Source organism: Orcinus orca, chromosome 5, assembly GCF_937001465.1.
Source record: "Orcinus orca chromosome 5, mOrcOrc1.1, whole genome shotgun sequence".
In the NCBI taxonomy this organism is placed as follows: domain Eukaryota; kingdom Metazoa; phylum Chordata; class Mammalia; order Artiodactyla; family Delphinidae; genus Orcinus; species Orcinus orca.
In genome coordinates, this window is record NC_064563.1 from 19,212,133 (window position 1) to 19,236,989 (window position 24,857).

The 24,857-nt window shown below is 43.0% G+C and overlaps 1 protein-coding gene across 2 annotated transcripts in view; it reads left to right on the top strand.

The window, feature by feature from the left end:
• The first annotated feature begins 1,535 nt into the window (after positions 1-1,535).
• Positions 1,536-24,857, top strand: part of CLRN1 (clarin 1) — a 37,136-nt gene continuing 13,814 nt past the window's right edge. Inside the window, exons 1-2 of one of the 2 annotated variants that reach the window (XM_004278171.1) lie at positions 1,536-2,088; positions 23,853-24,032. In XM_004278171.1, the coding sequence (XP_004278219.1) occupies positions 1,836-2,088; positions 23,853-24,032 (433 nt within the window). In that variant the 5' untranslated portion in view covers positions 1,536-1,835. The remainder of the gene's footprint in view (positions 2,089-23,852; positions 24,033-24,857) is intronic. The other variant, XM_004278170.1, reaches the window with a different exon arrangement.

Genomic DNA, 24,857 nt, shown 5'->3' on the forward strand with positions numbered 1-24,857 from the left:
ATTGGTTCTATACTTAGTTGTCTATCTCCAACAAGACAGCCTCTGGCAACTACGAAAAGAGGGTCGCCGTGCCAAGAAGTCCAAGAGTATACCTTAAAGTCCCCCTCAAAGAGCTATTAACCCAAGACTCATTTATGCTGCCAGTGGTGTGGAATCTTCACAGATTAATTTCTTCTAAGCTGCCATGCTTAAAAGTGCATCAAGAGACTAGAAGCTAGCGCCAACAGGTGCTTCTGACCAACTGGGAAAGTTCTATTTGCAGATGTCTGTGTTTTCCAGGCACCCAAGATGTATAACAGATGATGGGCTACCCTGCCGTTACTCCCAGCCCAACCCAACCCAAACGGAAGAGCCGGCCATCTCTTCAAGGTCAAGGGCTGCTACGAATAGCAAATAAAGCTCAGGAAGCCTGGATTTGAATCCAGTTCCACTACTCTCTTGGGCAAGTTGTTTGCTTGTTCTGAGCCTCAGTTTCCTTATCTGTGAAATGGGGATATCACCGTGATCTTCTTCCTCATCACTTTATACACTAATCGTGAGAATTAGATAATTTAGATAAAATACTTAGCAAGGTGCCAGATGTAATAAGTTCTTACTAAAAGTTCAGTTTGTAGGTCAGAGCCTAGCACAATAATGTGGCATAAATAGACATTCATTAAACACTTACACACACGCACACACACAAACAAGTACTATATCTGTTTGCAGAAAGAGGAATCTCACTGGAAATGCGGTTAAAAAGCTGTCACTGAATTCTGAACTTTAGTTTTCAGATCTCGACAATTTAACCAAACTCACTTTGCTATTTAGTATTGCTCACACCTTGGTCTCTTGTCTCTCTGACCAGTTACCTCTGCTGGGACCTGTGCTTTTCAGTGATGAATTCTCAGTGCCTTCCATCTGACTACAATCCATTATTTCCATGACAATGCCTTCGTCTTCTTTCCAGATTCTTGTATTTCTCAGATCCAGAACCACATTCCCTTGCCATTGTCCCAAAGCAGCCAAATGTTTTAAAGGAAAACATTTAGAAATCTAGATATTTGCACCTGCCTCTCCATATTTTTGTGTGCCAGGAAAAAACTGAATCAAACTCTCTATTGACACACTGGTTCTAAATCACTGATCTGGGAGAAAAGGAGCTAGGAGCCCCGGTGGCTGGTCTACGGTGCTTCAGATCCATACAGAGTCCCCTTCAGTCCATTATTTTATCCTGCTACAATGAACATTTTCCAAAATCAATTAATTGCCAATATATATGTGTGTGTGTGTGTGTGTGTGTGTGTGTGTGTGTGTATTCTTCCTACCTCTAATGACACTCCTCTTCTCTCCCCACCAAAAGCAAAAACAAAAATAAAAACACATCAATAAATGAACTTCTCAAGTTGCTGAAAATTTACCATAGGAGCCAAGCCCGTTTCTGAAAGTTTCAACTCACCCAATCAGACAAAAGGCAGAGGAGAGGGGAGGCATTCATCAAGTTACACGGAGGACTTCATCTGTTATCTTAGACCTCTGTTACCAAGGGACACAAGAGGAGCTACTTGAAGGCAGTTTGAAAGAGTTTTATTTTACAGATTCTTAGTCCAAAGATTTCAAATTAGAAGCGGCAGCAGAAAAGGAGAAAAAAAACAAGTAAGCGTGATGAAGCCACCTTCATCCTGGCATTCTGACATTTAACCTGGTGAGAAACACCATCGATGGTGAAGTTGCCTTTTCAGCGGGGTTCTGTCTGTTCACCTTCCATAATAAATGCAGTCAAAGGGGCAGTCACTTCTCATCGGTCACAAAGGTCTCGTTTTTGAACCTCACCCTCACAAGAGCCATTTCTCATCATGCCAAGCCAACAGAAGAAAGTCATTTTTTGCATGGCTGGGATGTTAAGCTTTGTGTGTGCCCTCGGTGCTGTGGCAGCCCTGGGGACACCTTTGTGGATCAAAGCCACCTTCTTCTGCAAAACTGGGGCTCTGCTCGTCAATGCCTCAGGGCAGGAGCTGGACAAGTTCATGGGCGAGATGCAGTACGGGCTTTTCCATGGAGAGGGCGTGAGGCAATGCGGGCTGGGAGCAAGGCCCTTTCGGTTCTCATGTAAGTAACTATTGCATTTGAATTATTTAATACTTTAGGCAAACTCTTCCAAGTGTTGCAATAAATTATTTTTAAGAGCCTGGCCCTGTCTATTGCAGGATGTTTTAAACAGGTATGAACTACTTGAAATACCCAGGTCTCTTCTGGAAGGTTTCTTCTTCCTAGTTTTTATTATTTCATTCTTGCTATTTTTCTTATGACAATTTATAGTTCATGAGTTGCCAGGGAATTAAACTTTTTGAAAAGACAAGCAATTAAAGTTCTTAAATATTAATATTTATGTAAGAAATTATGGGCTCCGTTTTTAAAAGGGAGGAACTTGTGCGACAGGAAAGCTGTAAGAGATGATCTTGGTTTTGTTCTTTAAAAAAGAACCAGTGTCATGGGCTCCTTAACCAACTCTAGCTGCTTTTCCCCCTTGCACAGAACTTTGTTTCCTGTCTACACCCTTATTTTCCCTCCTAGGAGCTTTGCTGTTGAAAAATATTCTTTTTTTTTTCTTCCTTACCCAATTTGGATCATTTGACTATAGAAATTTAAAATGATGTGCTGTGCTAACTGAGAAAGAATTAGAAGCCTGTTTAGGATAGAAAATTTGCCACTGATTAACCTTCGAATCACGTACAGAATGTGAGACAGATTTTCCTGTCGCGATATTTGTGAAATGGAAGTGTTACCTGTAGTATTTACAACCTGTTTATCTTAAGAAGAGAATTTTTTAAAAATTACCATGTGAATAGGCAACTCATTAAATGAAAATTAATAAAAAGTCATTTGTTATATCTCTCCTAGTGCACATTCAGAAATTATTATTATTTCAAAAGGGCTGGTTTGGAACAATCTTATGAAGACACAGCCAGGAAATTACTGCATAAATCACTCTTCAGGAAAGGAGGTTACCAAGTGAGGCATTTAAAATGAATTATTATGTTGCCTGGGTATTTTTTTTCTAGCATAGGTAGAAGGCTAAATTAATTGAATTTATTATTAACGTATGCAGTGTCTAATTAAATTTCAGTGCTGGCCTATTTATATTTCTGCAACATTCCTGACAATTTCTTAGCAGTCATTGGACACCAACCTTCAACTCACATAGGCTGTTAAGCGATATGAATTTGCATAGGGCTCCAGAAAATCCCCAAGAATTAGTCTTCAGCTTTTCAAGAAATTATCATCTACTAGATTTGATGAAGTGGATACCCACCCTTTTCACTGCATGGCTTTAGTTCATTAAGGTAATGGGGCTCTTAGAGTTGCTTAGCTTCCCTTAGGGGGGAGAAAAGAACAAAGCAGAATGTCATGTGATTTGCAACTGTATTAAAAAACAAAAAAGGAAAAAAGATGAGTGAACCGATTTAACCATGAGTCATTGGCAGCTAAAGTGTGAGTAACGCTTCTCACAAATGAACTTAGACAAAAGCAGGGAGCCTACAGGGGATTTTTCTGGAGCTTCCGCATTTTGTACAGTGAAATGAAGATAAGCTTTACTCATAGCACAGGACATGTTCCAAAACAATATGTCTTCTAAACACTTACTTCACAGTAAGTGCTATGCATATCTTGTCTCATTTAATCCTCACAGGGCCACAGTCCTCTCTGGTTCAATGAAGGATTTTTTATGGCTGTGTCCCACGCCGGCCCTGTCTGTAATGAAGCTGTTCTAATCAGGTGCCCCTTTGCCTTCTGTGAAGCCTCACAGAGCTGGTGGTGTTTAAACAGTACCCTAGCCTATCTCACAGGATTGCATTAGTCCCCATGATACTTTTAACATTTTCCCCAGCCTAGTGAAGAAAATCTTGCATTGGACGGTGCAGATTTACTTGGAGGTTTACTCTGAATAAATTGGGCATTGACAGTGTCCTTATTCTAAATGAATTTTTGCTTGGTTCTGCTGTACAAGTTGATGTGTGTTATTTTTATGTGCAATGTATGTGTCCCTCTTAAAACCCAGATGTATGGTACAACGTGAGGATGAAGAATGGACCAGAAAAATAGTTAGGTGATGTTGTCATATTTGTTCCTATTAAATGTTCCCTATTGACCATTCTATCTCTTTTAATTATAACAAACATCTTCCCTGCCAGCATGCACAATTATGCTGGGAAAACTTCTGCCTCGTTTACTCTGGCTGATTCTCATCCATTTATGGGTCAGTGATTCATCTTCTAGAGGTCACTAGCCTTCCTACCTAGCACACAATTTCATTCATTATAATGAAGGACTGTTTTTCTTTCTAGGCAACACAACTTGGTCGGCTTAGTTTTTCCTGATATGTCACCCGTAAAATTTTAATGATGATGTTTCAACTCTAAATGTAGTCATCAAGACAAAAAGTACTGGTTTTTGAGCGCAGGGTGTGTGGGTGTGTTTCTGTTTTGGTTTGAAACAGTGCAGAGCGTCATCAAAATATGATACCCAAGAATCATATGGTGTCAATCATTCCTAGATACGCTGATCTCTTCATTGCCAAGACAGTTCAATGAGCTGGGGAAAACATATGGAATATTTTTTTTGACATGTGGAAAATAAAATTTAACCCATCACGTATCACAGCTCGCAACTTGAGTCATACTTTCTAAAGCATCTTGGACCTTATGATGGAACATTTGGAAAAAGCTTAGAAGAAATTTAGCTGACTTCACATTTTAGAGAAGCAGAGTTTCTTGACCAAATGAGGCATATGACCCAGACAGCAGAGGGAATGTTGAAACTACTTCGGTGAGCAAGCAGGTGGCTTCTCAAACATATTTTGGCGTAGAATAGTTGGGATTCAGGGTCTCTATGACCAACACTGAGAGTTGGCACTCTGTCTCCATGGTCCCCTGCAAGTGTGACTCCTGTCTCCTGCTGTTCCCACCTGTTCCAGGTGATCTACTTCCATCTCTCCCATCACCCTACCTACACATGGCAGAGCTGCAAAGGTCTTTGATGTACCTCCTTCTAGTAACAATGCCTATCTCTCCCCTCTTCCTTAGCGCACCTCCTGTGTGGAAGCAGGCACAGCGCAGGTAGGAGGGACACCTATTGAGTTTGAGGAAGACTACCTGGTGGGAGGGAGGGGGGCAAAGAAGCCACCTGTACTGTGTCACCCAGCATGCAGGGCCCCTCTGGCCTTTTAGCTCGGGGTGTGGGGGAGGGGCTACTGTCTAGTCTCACTCACCCATTGAAACAGTCCAGCTAATAGTGATGTTGTTTTCCTCCCATTGGGGGGAAAAAGTGATTAGTGGGATAGTAGATCGTAATGTTTAGGAAATACTAGCATGAAGGGGAAAGCCAAATTCTCACAGTTATATCCTTTCCAGACCTTAATGTTCACTCTGTTATTTCAAATCACCTTGTACTAAAAGTGTTTGAGGATGTGTGTTTCACTGCAAGGAGAACCGGAGCCCCAAGAAGGCAAGGGGATGTGTATCCCTCAAACCATCCCGTTTCTCCCTCAAACCAGAACCTAGCATGACGTCTGTCACAAAGGGGTACTTAGTAAATGTTTAAGCAATTTGCGATGCAATTTGCCACTCGCTGGAGGTTAGACTTACAGCAAATTATGTCACTTCGTTGGTTTTCAGTTCTTGCATCTACAAAATGGGAGGTGAAACTAGGCTATTTCTAATGTCTCTTCCAGTTCAAACACTCTATGATCTGTATAACAAGGGGCTGGCTGTTCTAGACAAGGCCCTTCCAGCTTTAAATTTGCATGACTCTTCTAGCTTCAGTTGCTTGAAACCCCCACTGACAGATTTTAGCCACCATCATTAGAAGTGGTGAGTTTTGTGTGCCTTTGCTCTTTCATTTTCAAAGCTCCTGATTTTTAAAGTGAAGTATTCTGAGATACCTACCATTTATTAGGACCCAGATGAATTTCATTATCAAAGTGAATGCTTCTTTTTTTTTCCCCCTGTCATAACCTTTTACTTTTTGTGTAGAAAATTGCAGGTTAAAGAAGGAGAAAATGAAAAATGGGGAATTCTGGAATTCTAAGGAAATGGGTTAGTGGGTTCCGAAGAGCAGGAACAGCCATAAACACTCAAGTAATTAAGAGAGAATTATTGAGAAAGCAAAAAAAGGAGAAAATCAAAAGGCGGGGAGAGGCTGCCCTACTTGCTTCCGTTTTTTTTCTTTCATTTTTCCTAGAAACTCCTCTTCCATTCTCACTGAAAAACTCCTCTTTCCTGAATCTGATTTCATGAACTGGTAATGGCAAGAAATGAGGAGTGACTAGTATATTTAACACTCCACAGGTATTCTTTACCCAAAGGCAGAACTTAAGCAGAAATTATCCTCAAATGAGAGAGAAATATGGAAAAGGTGTTTTTGAGAAAAGGAACTCCTGGCTCTCCTTGGCTAGTACAGGACAAGAACGTTTATTTCTCTCTCCTCCCTAACAACTACCTCTAATATCCTTACCAGAAAAATAATCCACAAAATCAGCCTTCTTTGACAATTGTAATTTTGCATATATGTGTACACACACACACACACACATACACACACCTTCCTTCCCTTTAAATTACCCTCCACTCTAACAGCCAGTAAAGCCATTGACCTGGGCTTTCCTGAGAGATGAAGTAGAGGCTGACGTGACGGGGCTGCTTCTGAGGCCCTATGTGGCAGGTCCTCAGTGGAACTTCCAGAACTTAACCCTGGAGTGTGGACTTTACCTGTTGGAGGATGACTCCTAAATTGTCCTCACAATTTGCTGCTCTGCCTTCTCTTTTGGTCTCTGAGGGTGACTCATCGTCCCCAAGGACTTTCAGACAATCCAAAAGAAAAAAATACTAATTTCAGCTGCCCGATTATTGGGTGTCTCACGGGTGCCAGGCATTTTGCAGATATGAACTCCAACCCTTACACGGGAGATGTTATGATGCTACTTCTCTTGAACAAATATAGAAACTGGAAACTCAGAGAGATCACAAAACCTTCCCAAAGACACAGACCTAGTAGGTAGCAGACCTAGGATTGAAATTCTTGATCTGCTCATTCCTCTGCCACATTCTGTCTCCTTACAATACGCAAAAAAGGATGCAAAGAGTTGAGGAAAATGTAAGAGTAGGACTCAGTTTCACCACCTATTTAAAATATTATGTTGGGTTGGTGAGGGTGTGGAGAAAAAGGAACCTTTGTGCACTGTTGGTGGGAATGTAAATTGGTATACCCACTACCCAGTATACTACGGAGGTTCCTCAAAAAATTAAAAATAGGACTACCACACGATCCAGCAATTCCACACCGAGATATTTATCCAAGAAAGCAAAAACACTAATTCAAAAAGATATACACATCCCTATGTTCATAGCAGCATCATTTATAACAGCCAAGCTATAGAAACAAAGTATCCATCAACAGATGAATGGATAAAAAAGATACGTTTTATATATACAATGGAATATTACTCAGCCATAAAAAGAATGAAATCTTGCCACTTGTGATGATGTGGATCAAACTGGAGGGTGTTATACTTAGTAAAATGTCACACAGAGAAAGACAAATACCGTGTGTTTTCAATTATATGCAGTGAATTACAAAATACAAACATAACAAAACAGAAACAGACCTACAGATACAGAGAACAAACTAGTGGTTAGCAGACGGGAGTTGGGTGGGGCAGGCAAAGTAGGGGTACAAATTCCCAGTTATAAAATAAATAGTTATAAGGATGTAATATACAACACAGGAAATATAGTCAATATTTGTAACTTTGCAGTATAATCTATAAAAAGATCAAATTACTATGTTGTACACATGAAATTAATATAATATTGTAAGTCAACTATACTTCAATTAAAAAAAAAACCTCAAAGATGAGAAACAATTATGTTGGTGCTTCACAAGAGCTAGTTCTCATATGACCAGGTGATGGTACTTGGTCTTAAGGTTTCAATTCATTCATTTCCTCTTTATTTCACATTTCAGTGGCCCTGATATCTCAGTCCCAATCTTTGACCTTTGGAAAGTAAAACTGTCAAGCCAAGCCTGTTTAAGAATCTAGGTTGAGCAGGTCACATGGGTTACGTAAGTATATCACCTTGACGTTGATAGTTTACGTTGAAGGCAGAGATATCTGACCACACATGTGGTTAGCTGAGTTAAAATCTCTGCCAGCGAAAATCTACACGGCACGATCTTCAAAGTTAGCTACTTGGACTACAATAAATATTTCACCACAGCAATGACGAAAATGGCAGGCTCCTTCCTGAGGTGACATGAACAGTTTCAAAACAGAGGCAGGGATGGAAAAAAAAAACAAAACAAAAAGCAGGTACATTTGATTCACTACAAAAAACTGATACTTTTTAAATGAGGAATCAGTGGGATAGATGGGATAGAATGAGTATAAATCCAGATCTCTTTTTTCAAAAGATGAAAAATAAAAACTCATTTTAATCTCTGAACTCTATCAGGGTTTTCATAAAGCTAACGGCATATTTCTTTTAAAAACAAAACTCATCTAAATTAAACAATGACAAATGTGCCTTTCGTCTAGTCGTGCAACTGAACACCCAGACTGGTTGTGGTGTGATGCTCTCTTATTACAGGTATGATAGCACTGACGAATAGCTGACTGTACCTGGCAGACGAATTTATGCAGGATTCGTATTCCGCTCCCTCTCAGCATGTTATAACTGTGGCAAAGCCATTCTTGGGAGTTATTACCCCAATATAATCATACCCCGTGGATTCAGAGCAGTTAAGTGGGTTCTGTTATCAGAGACACAGATGCACCAAAGCATCTGCTGTCCCTCAGCCACTGTGGGTGATTAAGACTCACTCATGGGGCTGCTTCCAATAGGCTGGAGTCAGGTAGATACAGTTCAGCTGAGAGAAATTCAGGCGCGGTACCAAGAAAACTGTATTTTAAATGCTTCTATCATATCATCATGTCTCCTCCTTTTAAGTGCTGGGGTCATGGATTTCATTCTCCCCGACCACGTAGCCATCAGAAGCCTGGCTCAATACCTGGGTGTGTGACTAGGGGTGATATTAAGGGAGATGAATGCATTGAGTTTATGTCAGGGAATGTCTTTTACTGGATTTTCATAATGACTAGCGGCAGATGGGCTGAGGGGAAAGTCAGATCAAGAGCATTTCTGTAAGAAGAAAAGAAATCTTCCTCCTTATTCCCTTTCAAGAAAATGAATAGCTGAGCACCAAGGGGCCAAATACAACTTCTTTTTGAAACCTACCTTTTATGTGAAGGACAAGTTGAGAAGAAAAACAGGACCTCTGAAGCTACCATCACGGCTTTAATCTGGGAAGAAGTGGCGGTACCATTGCTAACATCATTATCAGAGGGGCTGCTTTCATTCTGAGAGCTTCACAGATGGCGTTACCTGCAGTTTACATCTAGCCAGATGAAGACAAATAGGGTCGATGTGACCTAAACCATTAGATCAGTGGTCTGTAACCCTGGCTGTGATTTAGAATCACCCAGGGAGTCTTGAAAACTACTGACGCCAAGGCTCCACCCCAGACCAATTGAATCAGGATCTCTGGAGGTGGGACCTGAGCACCGGATGGTTTAGAAGCTCCCCAAGTGATTCTAAAGTGTAGCCACGGTTGAGAACTCTTGCGGTGGATGACGGCAAAACAGGTAGAATCAGGTGAGGCCAAGAGTCAGAAGCCCTCAGTGTTAGGGCTGGGCAGGTCACCAGAATGAGGGCAGTGAGGAGAAGCAGTATTTAGTATTGTTTCCACGCAGCTGGGAGGTTTTCTGGTCACATTTGAGTTGGGATGCTTGCCTTCCATTCCTTTAGCTGCGTGTTTCTGTGAAGGGTCTCACGCTTCATCCACACCTACCTGGCCTTGGAGGGAATGAGAGATCTGATTGATGGGTTTGCAGTAAGCAACTGAGCATACTTGGCTCCCAGCCCCAGCGGCTTCAAAGGCTTCCCCTCTTTCCAAATCTGCCCACCAGTTACCGGAGTCTGCTCTTCCCCTGGCCAGCCTGTGGCTGGCAGGGAGTGGGGGAGAGGCTCCTAACTCAGCGGAACTGGGCGGACGATCTAAACCACATTCCTCAGCCCTTTATCAGAAATAAAGCGAATGTCTTTCCTCCACCTGCGTGTCTCCTGTGGAAGGGCTCTGCTCCTTCTAAGAGTCAGGAGCCCTTCTTTAGAGGTGTGTCGTCAGCCCAAGCATCATTTTAGAAAACCATTACAGAGAATGTGCACGCAAGTGCACAAGGGAAACAGAAGCGAGAATGGGAGCAGTAGCTCAGACACTGAGGGGAGTGTGTGACAGGCAGCAGATAAGCGATTAACTCTAAACCCAAAGCTCTTGGATTACGTACAGCAATAGTCACCCACCAGGTCAGGAAAAAAACAAACAAACTCTGAGCTACAAGATAGTTTGCCTGACTTCCATGTAATCTAAGGGCTCCTCTGGGAGGATCTTAGGTCCTAATGTACAGATATGACCCCACCTGTGGGCCAAATGACTCCTTTCCCTCCCAGTGATCAAGGCTGAGACTTGAAAATGCCAGCACTCACCGCACTGAGTTCTTACATCCACCGCTCTTGGTGGAACTATAACTCTTCGGCCATTCTTGTCACGTTAAAAAATATTTAAGTGATTACGTACAATTTACAAAGAGCTCCCACATAAATGATCTCACTGTGTCTCTCAAAAATTCTGTGACTTATTTCTGTTACCACCCACGTTTACAGGTAAGGGAGCTGAGGTAGCAGAGGCCCCCATGAGCAGTAAATGGAAAAAACAGATTAATCTCAGACTTTCCTAATGCCAAAAGCTATGCTTTTCCAGACCTGCCATTTTGTCCTTTGGTTAATGCCTGGCTATTTTTCTCTCTTCCCACCAGCTCCCCGCCCTTCTTGCTTTGGTCATGCATGATATTCTAACCATCTCATAGTCTTGGTTAGTGCCTAAACATAGGTTTAGACCGGGTTTACTGATTCCTGTTTTAAGAATTGCAGGATGAAAGATACGACTGCTAGACTGGAATCAGTAAGAGATAAAAAGAGAACAAAGTTTCAGGATAAAATATAACAGAAGAACCCAGGCGATAGAAATAAAATAAATTGTAAGGCAAGTGAAATGAAAGCCATACATTTATAGCAATCAAATAAAACATGGATTAATGGCAAGTAATAAAAGAACATACTTAGCAGTTAGTAAAAACAGTTTTTTTTTTATCTTATTACTTTCCAATGATCTACTGAAAACAGTGTAACCTCACATGTAAAACACAAATTCTTTGTAAGTTAGAGTATATGTGCCCTCATTCCTCTCACCCCCCACAAAAAGATCATTGGTGCTTATGTGCTCAAGTGTTCTTCTAGACTCTGAGGACACACAGGGAATAAGAGAAACAACTAAGAATCTAGCAGAAGTGTTTTTAAATAACTGACCACTTATAAGAGCTGTACAGGTTCCTCAGTCAAGAAGGGCTAGGTTGTGTTTTAATAACAAACACGCCCAAATGTTATAGGTCTAAATCAACAAAGAATGGGAGTTCCCTGGTGGCCTAGCGGTTAGGATTCCAGGCTTTCACTGCCATGGCCCGGGTTCAATCCCTTGTCGGGGAACTGAGATCCCACAAGCTGTACAGTGCGGCCAAAAAAAAAAAAAAAAAAAAAACCAACAAAGATTGATTTCTTGCTCACAGTACGTATTCGTCAGAGATTAGCTATAGGTGTGTTTCAGGATGCAGCCACCGTCCGGAATGTCACCAGCTGTTGCAACAAAGAGCTGTGGAGGCTCTCACACTGGTAACTAAATTCTCCCACCCGGAACTGACACATGCCACTTCCACTTATATTTTCTTAGCCAAGGTTGTTACCTGGGGCCTCCAAAGGGGCCAAAACGTGCAATCCTATCATGAGAACAGAATGGGGAAGAACCAGAACTATGGATGGGGGAATAGCACCCTTTACCATCACCATGAATGTTGTTGTTCAGAAAGCTCAAAGAAGGAGAATTACTCTCTGTCAGGCCAAGGCACAGAGAAATCAGAGGAAAGGAAGGATTAGAGTTAGATTTCACTAACTGGCATTGAAGAGGCCAATCTGAGCAAAGGAACAGCATGGGCCAAGGTATGAAGAGCCTACTGTGGCCAGAGTGCAGAGGGTGCCTGAGAGACAGGTGGAAGAGGAAGGTAAGGCTGGAGACGGAGCAGGGACCAGGACGTGAGGGACTTCGCGGAACGGAAGCAGTTAGCTTTATCCTGTGGGCATTGGGAGACCCTTTAAGGATGTTTAGCAGGTATGTGTCCGGACAGAAGATGGATTGGAAGACCAAAAGAGAGGTGGGGAGGATAGTCAGAAGGCTCCTCCAAGATTTGGAGGTCCAAACCAAAGCACTGTCAGAGGGCTGGAAAGGGGAGCAAATACTTCCAAGATAATCAGAAGAAAAATCAACAGGACTGCAGTGGTTGGGAGTCCGCCTGCCGATGCAGGGGACACGGGTTCGTGCCCCGGTCTGGGAAGATCCCAGGTGCCGCGGAGCGGCTGTGCCCGTGAGCCATGGCCGCTGAGCCTGCGCATCCGGAGCCTGTGCTCCGCCACGGGAGAGGCCACAACAGTGAGAGGCCCGCGTACCACAAAAAAAAAAAAACCAAAAACAAATCAACAGGACTTGGTGACAGAGGATGAACCCCAGATTTCCTCTGGAGGGACGGTTGTGATCGTCCACCAAGCTAAATACAGAAGGGGAACATTCAGAGAGAAGATGAACTTACTTTGTGTCATGTTTAATGAGGTTCACTTATGGGCCAGCAACAAGAGACATCCATCAGTTACGCAGATCTGGAGGTCATGAGCGAGGCTGCGGCGGATGCACAGTGCCGGGAATTGGCAGATTGGAGGTGGCAGGTGGAGCTCCAGCTGAAGAGGAGGCTTCCCAGAGAGGGGGATCGAATGAGAAGGCAAAAGAAGATGTGTTCTGGAAAAGAGCAATATTTCCGGGTAGAAGAGGAGGGACTTGAGAAGGAGACTGAGAGGGGATGATCAGTGAGCTGGGAGGCAACTGGCTGAGGGGGAACCGTGGGAGGAGCAACCTTCAACCAGGAAGCGATGGTCAACAGTCCTGACCACCACAGAGGCATCGCGTGCGAGACAACGAAGATAGCCCTGGGACTCTTCCAGACGATCATGGGGGACCTTTGCTAAAGCAGTCCTGATGGAGTGGTCCTCCTTTAAGAAGGGAGGTCCTTGGGGCTTCCCTGGTGGCGCAGTGGTTGAGAGTCTGCCTGCCGATGCAGGGGACGCGGGTTCGTGCCCCGGTCCGGGAAGATCCCACATGCCGCGGAGCGGCTGGGCCCGTGAGCCATGGCCGCTGGACCTGCGCGTCCGGAGCCTGTGCTCCGCAGCGGGAGAGGACACAGCAGTGAGAGGCCCACGTACCACAAAAAAAAAAAAAAAAAAAAAAAAAAGAATGGAGGTAAGGTTGGCCTGGACCAAAAAGAAGGGTGGCCCTGGGGTACTGAAAAGTTGAGGTAATTCCTCTGATAGCCTCTGTTTTCTCTGTGAAATGGAACAGTTCGGTTCGCTAGATATTTTCGAGCCTTTTGTAGGCCAGGCAGACAAGACTAAGGGAAATGGAGTGGGGATGTGACAGTTGCTTAAAAGCGGGGGGAGGTTTGGAATATCTGACGAGGGACAGAAGAGGGAAAGACTGGAAAAGGCTTTGCAGAAATGGGGGTGCCACAGATCAGAGGCTCAAGGAGAGTGGGAGTCCAGAGGCAAGACATACAGCCCAAGGAGTAGAGCCTCCCCCCACCCCGGCGAAATGACAGCAGGAGAGTAAACTTCCTAAAGAGAGCATCCCTGTGACTGCGTTTTTACTCCCGGTCATTAACCTGTGACTTCCTCAGCTCTGCTTCATAATAGTAGACTGTAGTCATGAGGGTACCACAGCCTTCCTCTGTGCTGAGCAAGCTATGTGATACGGGTTGCCTTTCTCTCCTCTCCCTCCTGTGACGTGGCTGCCTTCTATTCTATTGGTAGAGTCAGTCCAATGACTAGTTCCTTCTAGCTCTGTTTCTGACTCGATATCTTGTCAGAAATCTCCACTTTCCAGACTTCACAGAGGGGAAATTGAGCTTTGAACCAGGAGTTTAACATGTATGTTACAGACTATAACTCAACATCTTTAGGTTCCCTCGACCTTTACATATCTAGATAGCGTTCTCTTAGAAAGCATGCTGGCCCAAGTAATTCTTTTCCTGGGAATTCATCCAGAAAGGTTATTCCTGCTCACCACCCACCCTCATAATAAGAGAGAAAAAGGTATGTGCTTGAAAACGTTCATGGAAGCATTACCTATAATACCGAGATAATGGAAGGCTACCTAATGGACAATACTGCATCAGTTTGATGGAAAATTCATGTCGTTATCTAAATGGTAGTTATGAAGACAATCTGTATGACATGGGAAATGCTTATATTCTGAATAAAAAGAACAGAATGTGGCCTTAAAACTTCATTATGATTATAGTAATGTATGAAATAAATATTAAGATGGACTAAAGGTTTGAAAGGAACAAAAATAAAGGAAAAGCTTTGCTTTTTATGTTGGTGAGACTGTGAGTGAAATTTGTATCTTAATTTCCATTTCACTGTTATAATGTTGTTCAATTATAAGATCCCTCCATAAACAGTTGGACCTTTGCTCAAACTAACAGAAATATGGAGAGAACAAGTCCATCTTTCCCCATCCTCCTGCCCTGCTAACGAAAAAGAGCTGCGTCATGTGCAAGTCTGAGACGGATTCTTTCACAAATCCCAAACTTTAAACCTTATTATTAAACAGCCATCAGTTTCCATCTAACATGCTGACAATCTCCCAAGTATGTTGGATTAAAATTTTTCTTTTAATAAAGAGATTTGAAATTCCACTCCAGTTGCCAGCCAGGTCTTTCAACTTCTTAAAAGGAAAAAAAAAAAACACCAAAGACCCACACTGGCTCCTATCATCCCTTTGGCAAACTATTCTATTTTATTTCCGCATTGTCCCAGATTCTCTCCAAAAACTCAATTCAGCTTCTATTACCACCAACCCCAGAAACAGCTTATATCAAGGTCACCAGTGACTGCCTGACTCAAAGGACAAATTCTGGTTCTCAACCAGAAACTCCCAACACACTTAAAACTGCCAACCCCCTTCTTCTTCTCCTTTGGCCCTGAGGTCGCTATCTGTATGGTCCTCTCCTCTCCTTCCTTCCCTCCTCACCGATGTGGCACTAACTCCTTTCCATCAGAATCACTGGCTTCCACCAAGAAACCCCAAATCTGCTAACCAGACTCTATCCCTGCAACCTACTCCAAGGAAAACGTATCCATCCAACATATCTGTGTCCAGAAGCTACATTATGCATTCTCCACAGCAGCAGAACCCCCTCAGGAGGTGAAAATTGATTCTTGGGGGCAAGAAAATATCCCTTACTCCTTAGAAAGTACGTATTATATGTGTATAAAGTACATATACAAATATAATACAGAAACCAATATACAATATATCTGTGGTATTAAAATTTCATGAGTGGAGGGTGATTAGGAGGAATGTCTACAAAGACTCCTCGGGTAAGGAGCAACAGTGAAAACAAAAGGCTGAGAAATACTGTTTTGCCAGCATTTTTAGGTGCTAGGAATACAGCAGTGGATAAACCAGACCAATGCACCTGTCCTCATGTTACAGGGGAAACAAAGAAACAAATAAGTAAAAATATGCCACCTATCAAACGGTGATAATTGCTATGGAGAAAAATAAAAACAACACAAGGTGCTGGGAATTCGGGGGTGGGGGGGTGACTGGGCAGGGGGTTGCAACTTTAAAAAAAGAAGGCCTCCCCAAGAAAGTGGCATCTAAGTAAATACACGGAGGTAAAGGAGCAAGCCATGAGTTATCTAGGGGAATAATACAGGCTGAGGGAACAGGATGTGCAAAGGCCCTGAGGTAGCAGTCTTCTTGGCTCGTTTGAAGTACAGTAAGGAGACTAGTGGCTGGAGCACACCAAGCAAGGAAGCAGGTAGCAGATGAAGTCAGAGGTCTGACAAGAAGTCCAATCATGTACTGCCTAGTAGGCCATTGTATTGACTTGGCATATACTCTGGGTGAGATTAGAATTTTCTAGAAGGGTTTGAGCAGGGGACTGAAATAACCCAATTCACTTTTAAAAGATTCCACTGGCTACTGGGTTGAGAGCAGATTGCAGGATGGAGGGGTGGAAACAGGGAGACCAGTTAGGAAGCCCTTGCAGTCCTCCAAGTGAGAGATGGTGGTGGCTTAGACCAGGTGGAGCAGTAAAGACGGGGAGATGTGGTCAGGCTCTGAAGATGGTGCCGGGAGGTTTTCCTGATGGATTAAACATGAAATGTGAGAGTTAGAGAAGTATCAAGGGTGAGGCCAAGGAAGAATCGGACTGCCAGCAACTGAAGGCTTTTGCTAAAGGAAGAAGGCCAAAGGAAGCAAGGGTGAGAAGAGGAGGTTATGAGTTCAGTTTGGGACACATTGAGATGCCTATTCAATATCCCAGTCAAGATGTTCAATAGGTAATTGGACGACATGCAAGGGTGGAATTCAGGGAGAAGTCTGGGCTGGAAACATCTGCTTGAGAGTACTTCCAGTTAAAGCCAGTATACTGCACAGAGCACCAGGGGAGTACGGGAAGAGGACAAAGTGGTCAAGGAACTGAGTTGTCCCCTGGGTGGCTCAGGAGATGAGGTGAACCAACAAAGTAGTTCAAGATGGTAGCCAGGGAGGTAGCAAACCCAGGAGAGTGCAGTTTCTGCAAGCCAGGGGGAAGAAAGCGTTTCCAGGAGGAGGGAATGAGCCACTGTGTCAAACGTAGACTAGGTGAGATGAGGAGAAAGACGGACCGTTGGGTTTGGCAGCTTGAAGCTCTTTGGTGCCCTGGGAAATGTAGCATTAGTGCAATGGGTTCAAGAGAGAAAGTGGAGAGAGGAATGAGATGCTGAGAGTGTAGGCAACTCCCTGAGAGCGTTTGCTGTAAGGGAAACTGAGAAAGAGGGTAATAGCTGGAGAAGGACTTAAGTGAGATTTTTTGTTTTAAGATGAGAAAATGATAGCATGCTTGTGTGATGATGGAACTGATCCAACAGACGGGGAAAATTGATGCTGTGGCAGAGAGAGGAGAGAATTCCTCAGCAGTGTCTTTGAGGAAGTGGGAAGGGTGGACTGTGGTGGAATTGGCCTTAGGGGCGCACCACAGCAGACCTCTACTAAACACCTACCATGCGCTAGGTTCTCCGTACGCTGATGTCATTGAATCCTCACAGACGGGAGAGAAAGGTGGGATTAGTCTTATTTTTCAGATAAGGAAATCAAGGTTTAGGGAGTTCAGAGAGTTCGAAAAGAAGCTGAAACATGAACTTCCTTTGTCAAATTTCAAATGACTGGGGCTTCCCTGGTGGCGCAGTGGTTGAGAGTCCGCCTGCCGATGCAGGGGACGCGGGTTCGTGCCCCGGTCTGGGAAGATCCCACATGCCGCGGAGCGGCTGGGCCCGTGAGCCATGGCCGCTGAGCCTGAGCGTGCGGAGCCTGTGCTCTGCAACGGGAGAGGCCACAACAGTGAGAGGCCTGCGTACCAAAAAAAAATTTAAAAAAAGCACAGAAGATGTGAATAGACACTTCAACAAAAAAGATATATGGAAGGCAAGTAAACTCACAAAAGGATGCTCAACATCATTAGTCATTTGGCAAATGCAAATTAAAGCTACAAGATAAACTACACTTCTATTAAATGACTACAATTTTTAAAAACCTGACAAGGGCCAGTAAGAATGCAGAACACCTGGGACCCTCATACATTGCAGGGGGGAAGGTGAAATGGTACAGCCACTGTGGAAAAGACTTGGCAGTCTCTTATGAAGTCACACATATAGGAGCTGGGGGTGGAGGACGGGTTGACTACAAAGGGGGAACAGGAAGCTTTGGGAAATGTGGAATAGTTCCATAACTTGATTGTGGTGGTGGTCACATGATCGTAAGCATTTGTCAAAACTCACAGAACTGTACGCTAAAAAGAGAATGCTTTTTACTGTGTTAATTTTACTTTGGTCTTAACAATAGGGGGAGAAAGTAAAGGCCAAGGCAGCAATGCCACTGTGTGACTTTACACAAATTACTCAACTTCTCTGTGCTTTTTTTTTTAACCTATACACTGAGGATAAAATAGTACTTTCCTTATATTGTTGTAAGAATTAAGTGTGTTGATTTATGCAATATACCTAAAGCACATGGTACATAGCAAATGCCATATAATTAGTGGCTGTTATTTTTATTCGTATTATTATTACTCACATATTTCTCTTTGAGGAAGTCTCGTAATGAAATAATGAAGAGAAAAGAAGGGTAATTAGGGGTTGGGGTGGTTGAAGGATAAGGAAACCTAGACACACGGACTCATAGACAGAATGGAGGAAATCAGTGATAAGGGAATGAAAGAGAGAGAGTAACGCTGAACCCACAGACCAAGCCTGTGCTGCTAACGTGGCATCGGCTGCCCGTTTTCATAAATAACTCCCTTTCCCTTGTCAACAGCTAATCAAGTAATTTCTCAAGGCCAGAAGCAACGCTGGATTAATGACAGTCCCTCCACAGATCAAAATGTTCAAATCCTTTTCCTGTGTTGTAATCCTACACCTCAAAGAATGGAAAAGACCGGACAAATCTACCTCCTAGATACACAATATCCAGTATCATTAAAGTGACACCTCCCAGTATTTATTTGAATGGTCTGCTCTCATCTTCTGCAAAGGAAAACTCATATTAGTGTTGGCTGGAAAATGGAGGGTTGTTATCAGAGTTCTGATTGGTCATTACAGACTCAGGGAATTTTCGTCAAACAAAGAAACCTGATAAAATGTAAGCATAACATGCAGGGATTAGTGCACTCCTGGGTGACTTTGTCACAAGAGTAGGAATTTTAAGAGACTTCATAAGAATTAATATGCTCCACATGAAATTTATTTTAGCTTCTGGCTTTTCTTTCCAGGAGGCAAATCAGTGCAGTTTCTTCTGCCTTTGTTTCAATTCGGTAACAAACCTCAATTTTCAGAGGGGCTTCACCTAGCTGCCCCATCACACACAGAGGTGGCTACATTTTCTACAAGTGGGGAGATGGAAGGAAGCAAGGTTTTTGATAACTGCTAGTCAAAACCAAGTCAACAGCTACCCAAGTGTAAGAATAACAGGTTGGATTGATTGAGCTATCTCAGCAGTTGGAATCTCTGGAGGGCTGGTGATCATAGACCAGCTGCTTCGCTCTGCACCCCCAGAGCACAGGGTAGCGTGGACCAGTAGAATCACTGACAGCCGAGGCTCAGCCCCTGTGCGCTTCCACACCCCGTGTGCCTCTGCACCCTCTTCCAAACAAAGCAGAGGCATTTTCTTGTTTTATATTTATCCATCCATCCATCCATCCATCCATCCATCCATCTATCCATCCATCTGATTTCTAATTGATAAGGACTTTTCAAAACACAATCACAACACCTTTAACATAACCAACAAAATCAATAATAGTTATGTAATATCATCTAAAACTCAGTCCATGTTCAATTTTCCTTGGTTATCTCAAAATGTCTTTCATAAAGTTTTGTTCAGATCCCAAATAATACCTACACGTTGCATTTGGTTAGTACATCTCCTAAGTGCCTTTTAATCTAGAACAGTCGTGGGAATTTTTTGTCTTCATTTATCCTTTTGTTTTTTTAAAGTATTCATGTATTTATTGAATAGATAATGCCTCCAGAGTGGTAAAAAGATTTTTTCCAAACTGTACTAAAAGGTACATAATGAAATATCCCTCAGTCTCCTCCCCCAGAAGCAGTGTTACCAGTTTCATGTGTAATCCTCTAGAAATAGTCTCTACCTAGACAAGCATGCCTGTCCCCAGGCTGTAGCCTGGTAGATAAGAGTGAGGACATGAGTTCAAGTCTGTACTCTGCCACTTACTAAGTAAAAATCTTGGGCACATCGCCTCTGAGCCCCAGTTTTTTCCTCTGGTAAATAGAACTAATAATAGTACCTATCTCATGGCATTGCTGAGAGAATTAAATCAGATAAGTTAAGTACCTAAATAATTACTTGTTATTATATACATTCTCCTTTGGCTTTTACCCAAATGATAGAATGAGGCATTTTTCTTTGTTTGATGTGTTTTTTTCATCTAACATCGCATTTTGATGATAATTCCATACCTGTTCTTAAAGATTTGCTTCATTGTTTGAAATCATTGACTTAATTCTACTGTATGGATGCCATACTGATAGACACGTAAGTTATTTCCAACCTTTTGTTTTTACCAAAAAAATGCTGCCATGAATACCCTTGTAATATTTTATTGGATTTATATGCAAAATATCCATAGGATAAACTCCTGGAAGTAAAATTGCTGAGCTAAAGGATATGTGCATTTTAATTCTTCATAGGTAGCGCCCAACTGCCCCAAAGGAAGCTGTACCAATTTACACTCCCAAGAAAAGTGCACAAGGATCTCCATTTCCCTACACCTTAGCTCACACAGGATATCACTAAACGTTTTAATCTTTGTAAATATGATTCGTGGAAAATGGTATCTCATAGATTTAGTGTGCATTTCTCTTATGGGAAGGTAAAAGAAATATAGCGCAAGTAAACCTCAGTAGTCAAATGACCGGCAGGGCACAAACAAATGACCTTGTCGGTACTTGTGGAGAGGATGTTCCCTATTTGATAGCGCTAAGCATGTTTTATGCACGTCTGTAGGTAGTTAGTTATATCTAGCAGTGGTGAAGGGTTTGTTCTGAACCCTTCAACCAGGTTGCAGCTCCTTCACCTGGTTGCTTTCTGACACGTGGTCAGGAGCACAGCGTTGTGGCCTTAGGACATGTATTTGCACAGCCGACCACTTCCTCCTTGAAACATTTTCTTCCCTTGGCTTCCTGCTGTCCAATCCATGGATTTGCTCCTAACTCACAAGCTCTCTTTCTCTCCTGGGCCCTTCTCTCCTCTAGCTACAGCTTCTCCACAGGTGATAGCCATTCCCTTGGCTTTAAATACGAGCTCCAGAACCAGGGTGAGGCCACGGAGGCACCTAGGTCATAAAAGTTAAGGAGGCATTTACTCTTGGGCTTGTGCAAGGTCAGGCTTGGCCCCAGAGCGCGACTGTCTCCTTAAGTTTCCCTATTTGCCCTAGGTACCTTGCTTTCCTCACCCTAGTTTCACCTCCTTAAATACCTCCACCCTCTCCCTGGACCTGCAGACAAATCCTATTTGTCGTCTCTACTTGGATATCCGAAACACAGCTCAAATTTAAAATATCTAAAACAGAACTCTTGCATCACTTCCCCCTCCCCTGGCCAAACCTGCTCCTTCTACTTATCTGTCTCAATAGCGTCACCATTTATTCAGTTACTCTAGTAGGAGTTATCCTCGATTTCTTTCTTTCAACAAGTTCTATCTTCCATCTCCACATGTGACAAGCTCTCACCACTTCTACTGCTACACCTTAGGCCAGGCCTCCATCTCTTATCACTGTAAATACCTGCCACCTCCCCACACCCACCCCCAGTATCCCCGCTTCCACCCTTGGCCTCTCCCTCCGCCTCCCCTCCCCTCCCCTCCCCTCCCCCTCCCCTCCCCTCCCCTCCCCTCCCCCTCCCCTCCCCTCCCCTCCCCCTCCCCTCCCCTCCCCCTCCCCTCCCCTCCCCCTCCCCTCCCCCTCCCCTCCCCTCCCATCCCCTCCCCTCCCCCCTCCCCTCCCCCTCCCCCCTCCCCTCCCCCTCCCCCTCCCCCCTCCCCCTTCCCCTCCCCTCTCCCCCTTCCCCTCCCCTCTCCCCCTTCCCCCTCCCCTCTCCCCCTTCCCCCTCCCTTGTGTACTCATTACTCAGCAGGCAGAGTGATCTTTTCACATCCTGAAGTAGATTAGGTCACTCTCCTACTTAAAACCCTCTAGTGGGAACTAAGAGATACGGGAACATATGTGTATGTATGACTGATTCACTTTGTTATAAAGCAGAAACTAACACACCATTGTAAAGCAATTATACTCCAATAAAGATGTTAAAAAAAAAAAAAACCTCTAGTGGCTTCCAAATGATTTAGCCTAAAGGCAGACCGCCCCCCCCACCCCCGCCACCATGGTCAACAGACCAGGATCTAGCAGGAGCCGAGAATCTGATCCCAGCCTACAGAAACCCACTTCTTCCTCCACCTCATTCACCAGGAACCGCGGCCCACACCGGCACACCGCTGCCTCAGCTGCGTTCCCCTTCCCTGAAACGCTCTGCCCCAGACCTTTATACAGGCACTTCCTTCTCAACATTCAGGTGTCAGCTCAGGTGTCACCTTCCTGACCACCCCCATCCACTCATCCAGTCACTCAAAACCCCATCACCCTGTTTTCTTTCTCCACAGCATTATCACAATCTGAAAGTGTCTTGTTATCAGTGGGTAACAGCCGCTCAAAACTCAGGGGCTTGAAACAGAAATTTACCAGTTCAGCTGGGCAGTTCTTGATTGGGACTTTCCCTGTTGCTGTTAAACAGCGGCTGGGGTTGGAGTCATCCGGAGGCTTTTCTGGGCTGGATGTCTAAGGTTCTTCCCTCCCTTGTCTGGTGCCCCGGTGCTCCTCTGGGTGGCCTCCTTTTCCAGCAGAGAACTGGACTTCCTGCATGGCAGCTCAAGTCTCCAAGAGAAAAGAAGTGGAAATGGTTGGTCCTCTTATAAGCCAGGCCTGAAAGTGGCACAATGTATTTCTGCTGCCATATTCAAATGGTCAGAGCAGTCATAAGCCAGCCCAGGTTCAAGGGGACTGAGGAATAACTTCTACCTCTTAAAGCAGAAGTGACATGTTTGTAAAAGGAGGAAAGGAATTGATGGTGGCCTTCTTTGGCAATCAACTATCACATTCATTTGTTTACCTGTTATTTGTCTATCAACTCCCATTAGGTTATATAAACTCCATAAGACAACAGGGACCTTGTCTATCTTATTTTATGGCTCTATTTCCAGCGCCTAGAACAATGTCCGGCACACAGTAGGTGCTCAATAAATAAAGTCTGGGAAACTAAAATGGACTAAACTAAACTTCTCCAGTTTGGTTTTTCCAGATTCACTGACGCTAACATGCTGACGACTCACCAGATAAGAGAAATCCTACATTTATAAAGTATTTCATCTCTTCTGCAAACAAGAAAAACTTGCCCTGAACGCAAAATCTAGAAATAGATTTGGCGTGTTTTCTAAATGGAAAATATTTCTTGTATCACCAGAAATTATTTTCCCACAGCTTGTGCTACATCAAAATATTGAAGTTGACTGAAAATACCCCATTCTTTAATCTTGGTGTGAACAAGGAACAATTTTTGTTTTTGTATCAAAGGAAATATAGAAACCTCCTGACGTTTGAACTCCCCCAGTTCTGGAAATGTCATTACAAGTTAAGATAGACCTTTTTTTTTTAAAGACTAATGAGAAATGTCATTAAAAGTTTGGTCATCAAAATGTATAGATTTTGATTATAAAGCCAGCACTTGTTTATTTAAGTAATTACATATGAGCGAGGGCAAAAAAAAAAAAAATTCCCTCAAATCTCCCCCTTTGCTAGTTTTTACTGGTGAGTTCTATAAAATAATCCCATGTTTAAACCTTTTTGTAAACCCCTTGTAAATTAGTAAGTGAGAATGTATTCCTCTGAAGGATTTTAGTGATTTTTGAAGTTAAAAAAAAGGATTTAATTTTTTAAAATTACACTTGCAGATGACCGCTGATGAAATTTCCTCTAATCTTTGTTTTATCTTCAGTTTTCCCAGATTTGCTCAAAGCCATCCCAGTGAGTATCCACGTCAATGTCATTCTTTTCTCCACGATCCTCATCGTTTTAACCCTGGTGGGGACGGCCTTCTTCATGTACAATGCTTTCGGCAAGCCCTTTGAAACCCTGCATGGTCCACTGGGGTTGTATCTCTTGAGCTTCATTTCCGGTGAGTACAGAATTCTACCTCTGAAGACAAATGCGCTTTTCAATGTGCAAAAGACAGAGCTACCCAAATGTAAAGTGACAGTACATATACGTGGATGTCCACGGTGGCACTATCTATGAGAGCAAAGAGTGGAGATAACTATAATTATCCAACAATAGGGAATTCAATAAATTCATTCTGGTGATCTATTTGACTAGATGGCATTGAACTATATTTTTGAAGAAGATGAAATCAAAAGGACAAGTGCTTGTATCAAAAAGTTAAGTGAAAAAAGCCGTATATAAGATTTTATAAACATGAACCTAATTTGATTTTATATATAAATATAGAGAATATATACATATATTGTATATAGACTCTCCATATATATAGCCTCCATATATAGATACATAAATACACACATATATATATACACACACGCACACATAGAGAGAGAGAGAGAAAGAGAATGTATTCTGTTGGTAGTAGTTATCTCTGAGCAGTAAAATTATGGGTGATTTTCATTTTTTCTCATACTTTTTACTATTTCCAAACATTCAGTAATGTGCCTTTATTTATTCCTAATCAGAAGAATAAATAAAAGCCATGAAAAAAGAGTAAAGAGCCAGTGTTCCACCCACACATGAGTTGCCATATTCAGGCCTATAGGGTCTTTGTGTAGCCTAAGTAGGTGTATCTGGGCGAGGAGAAAACTCTAAACCCCAAAATTAGTTCATTAATAAACACGTCCTACTCAGTAACTAGGGCTGATGGGAAACAATATAAAACCCAGTCAGTGCCACAGGGTGCTTAGGATATATTTACAAGAAAGAGAAAGAGATGAGA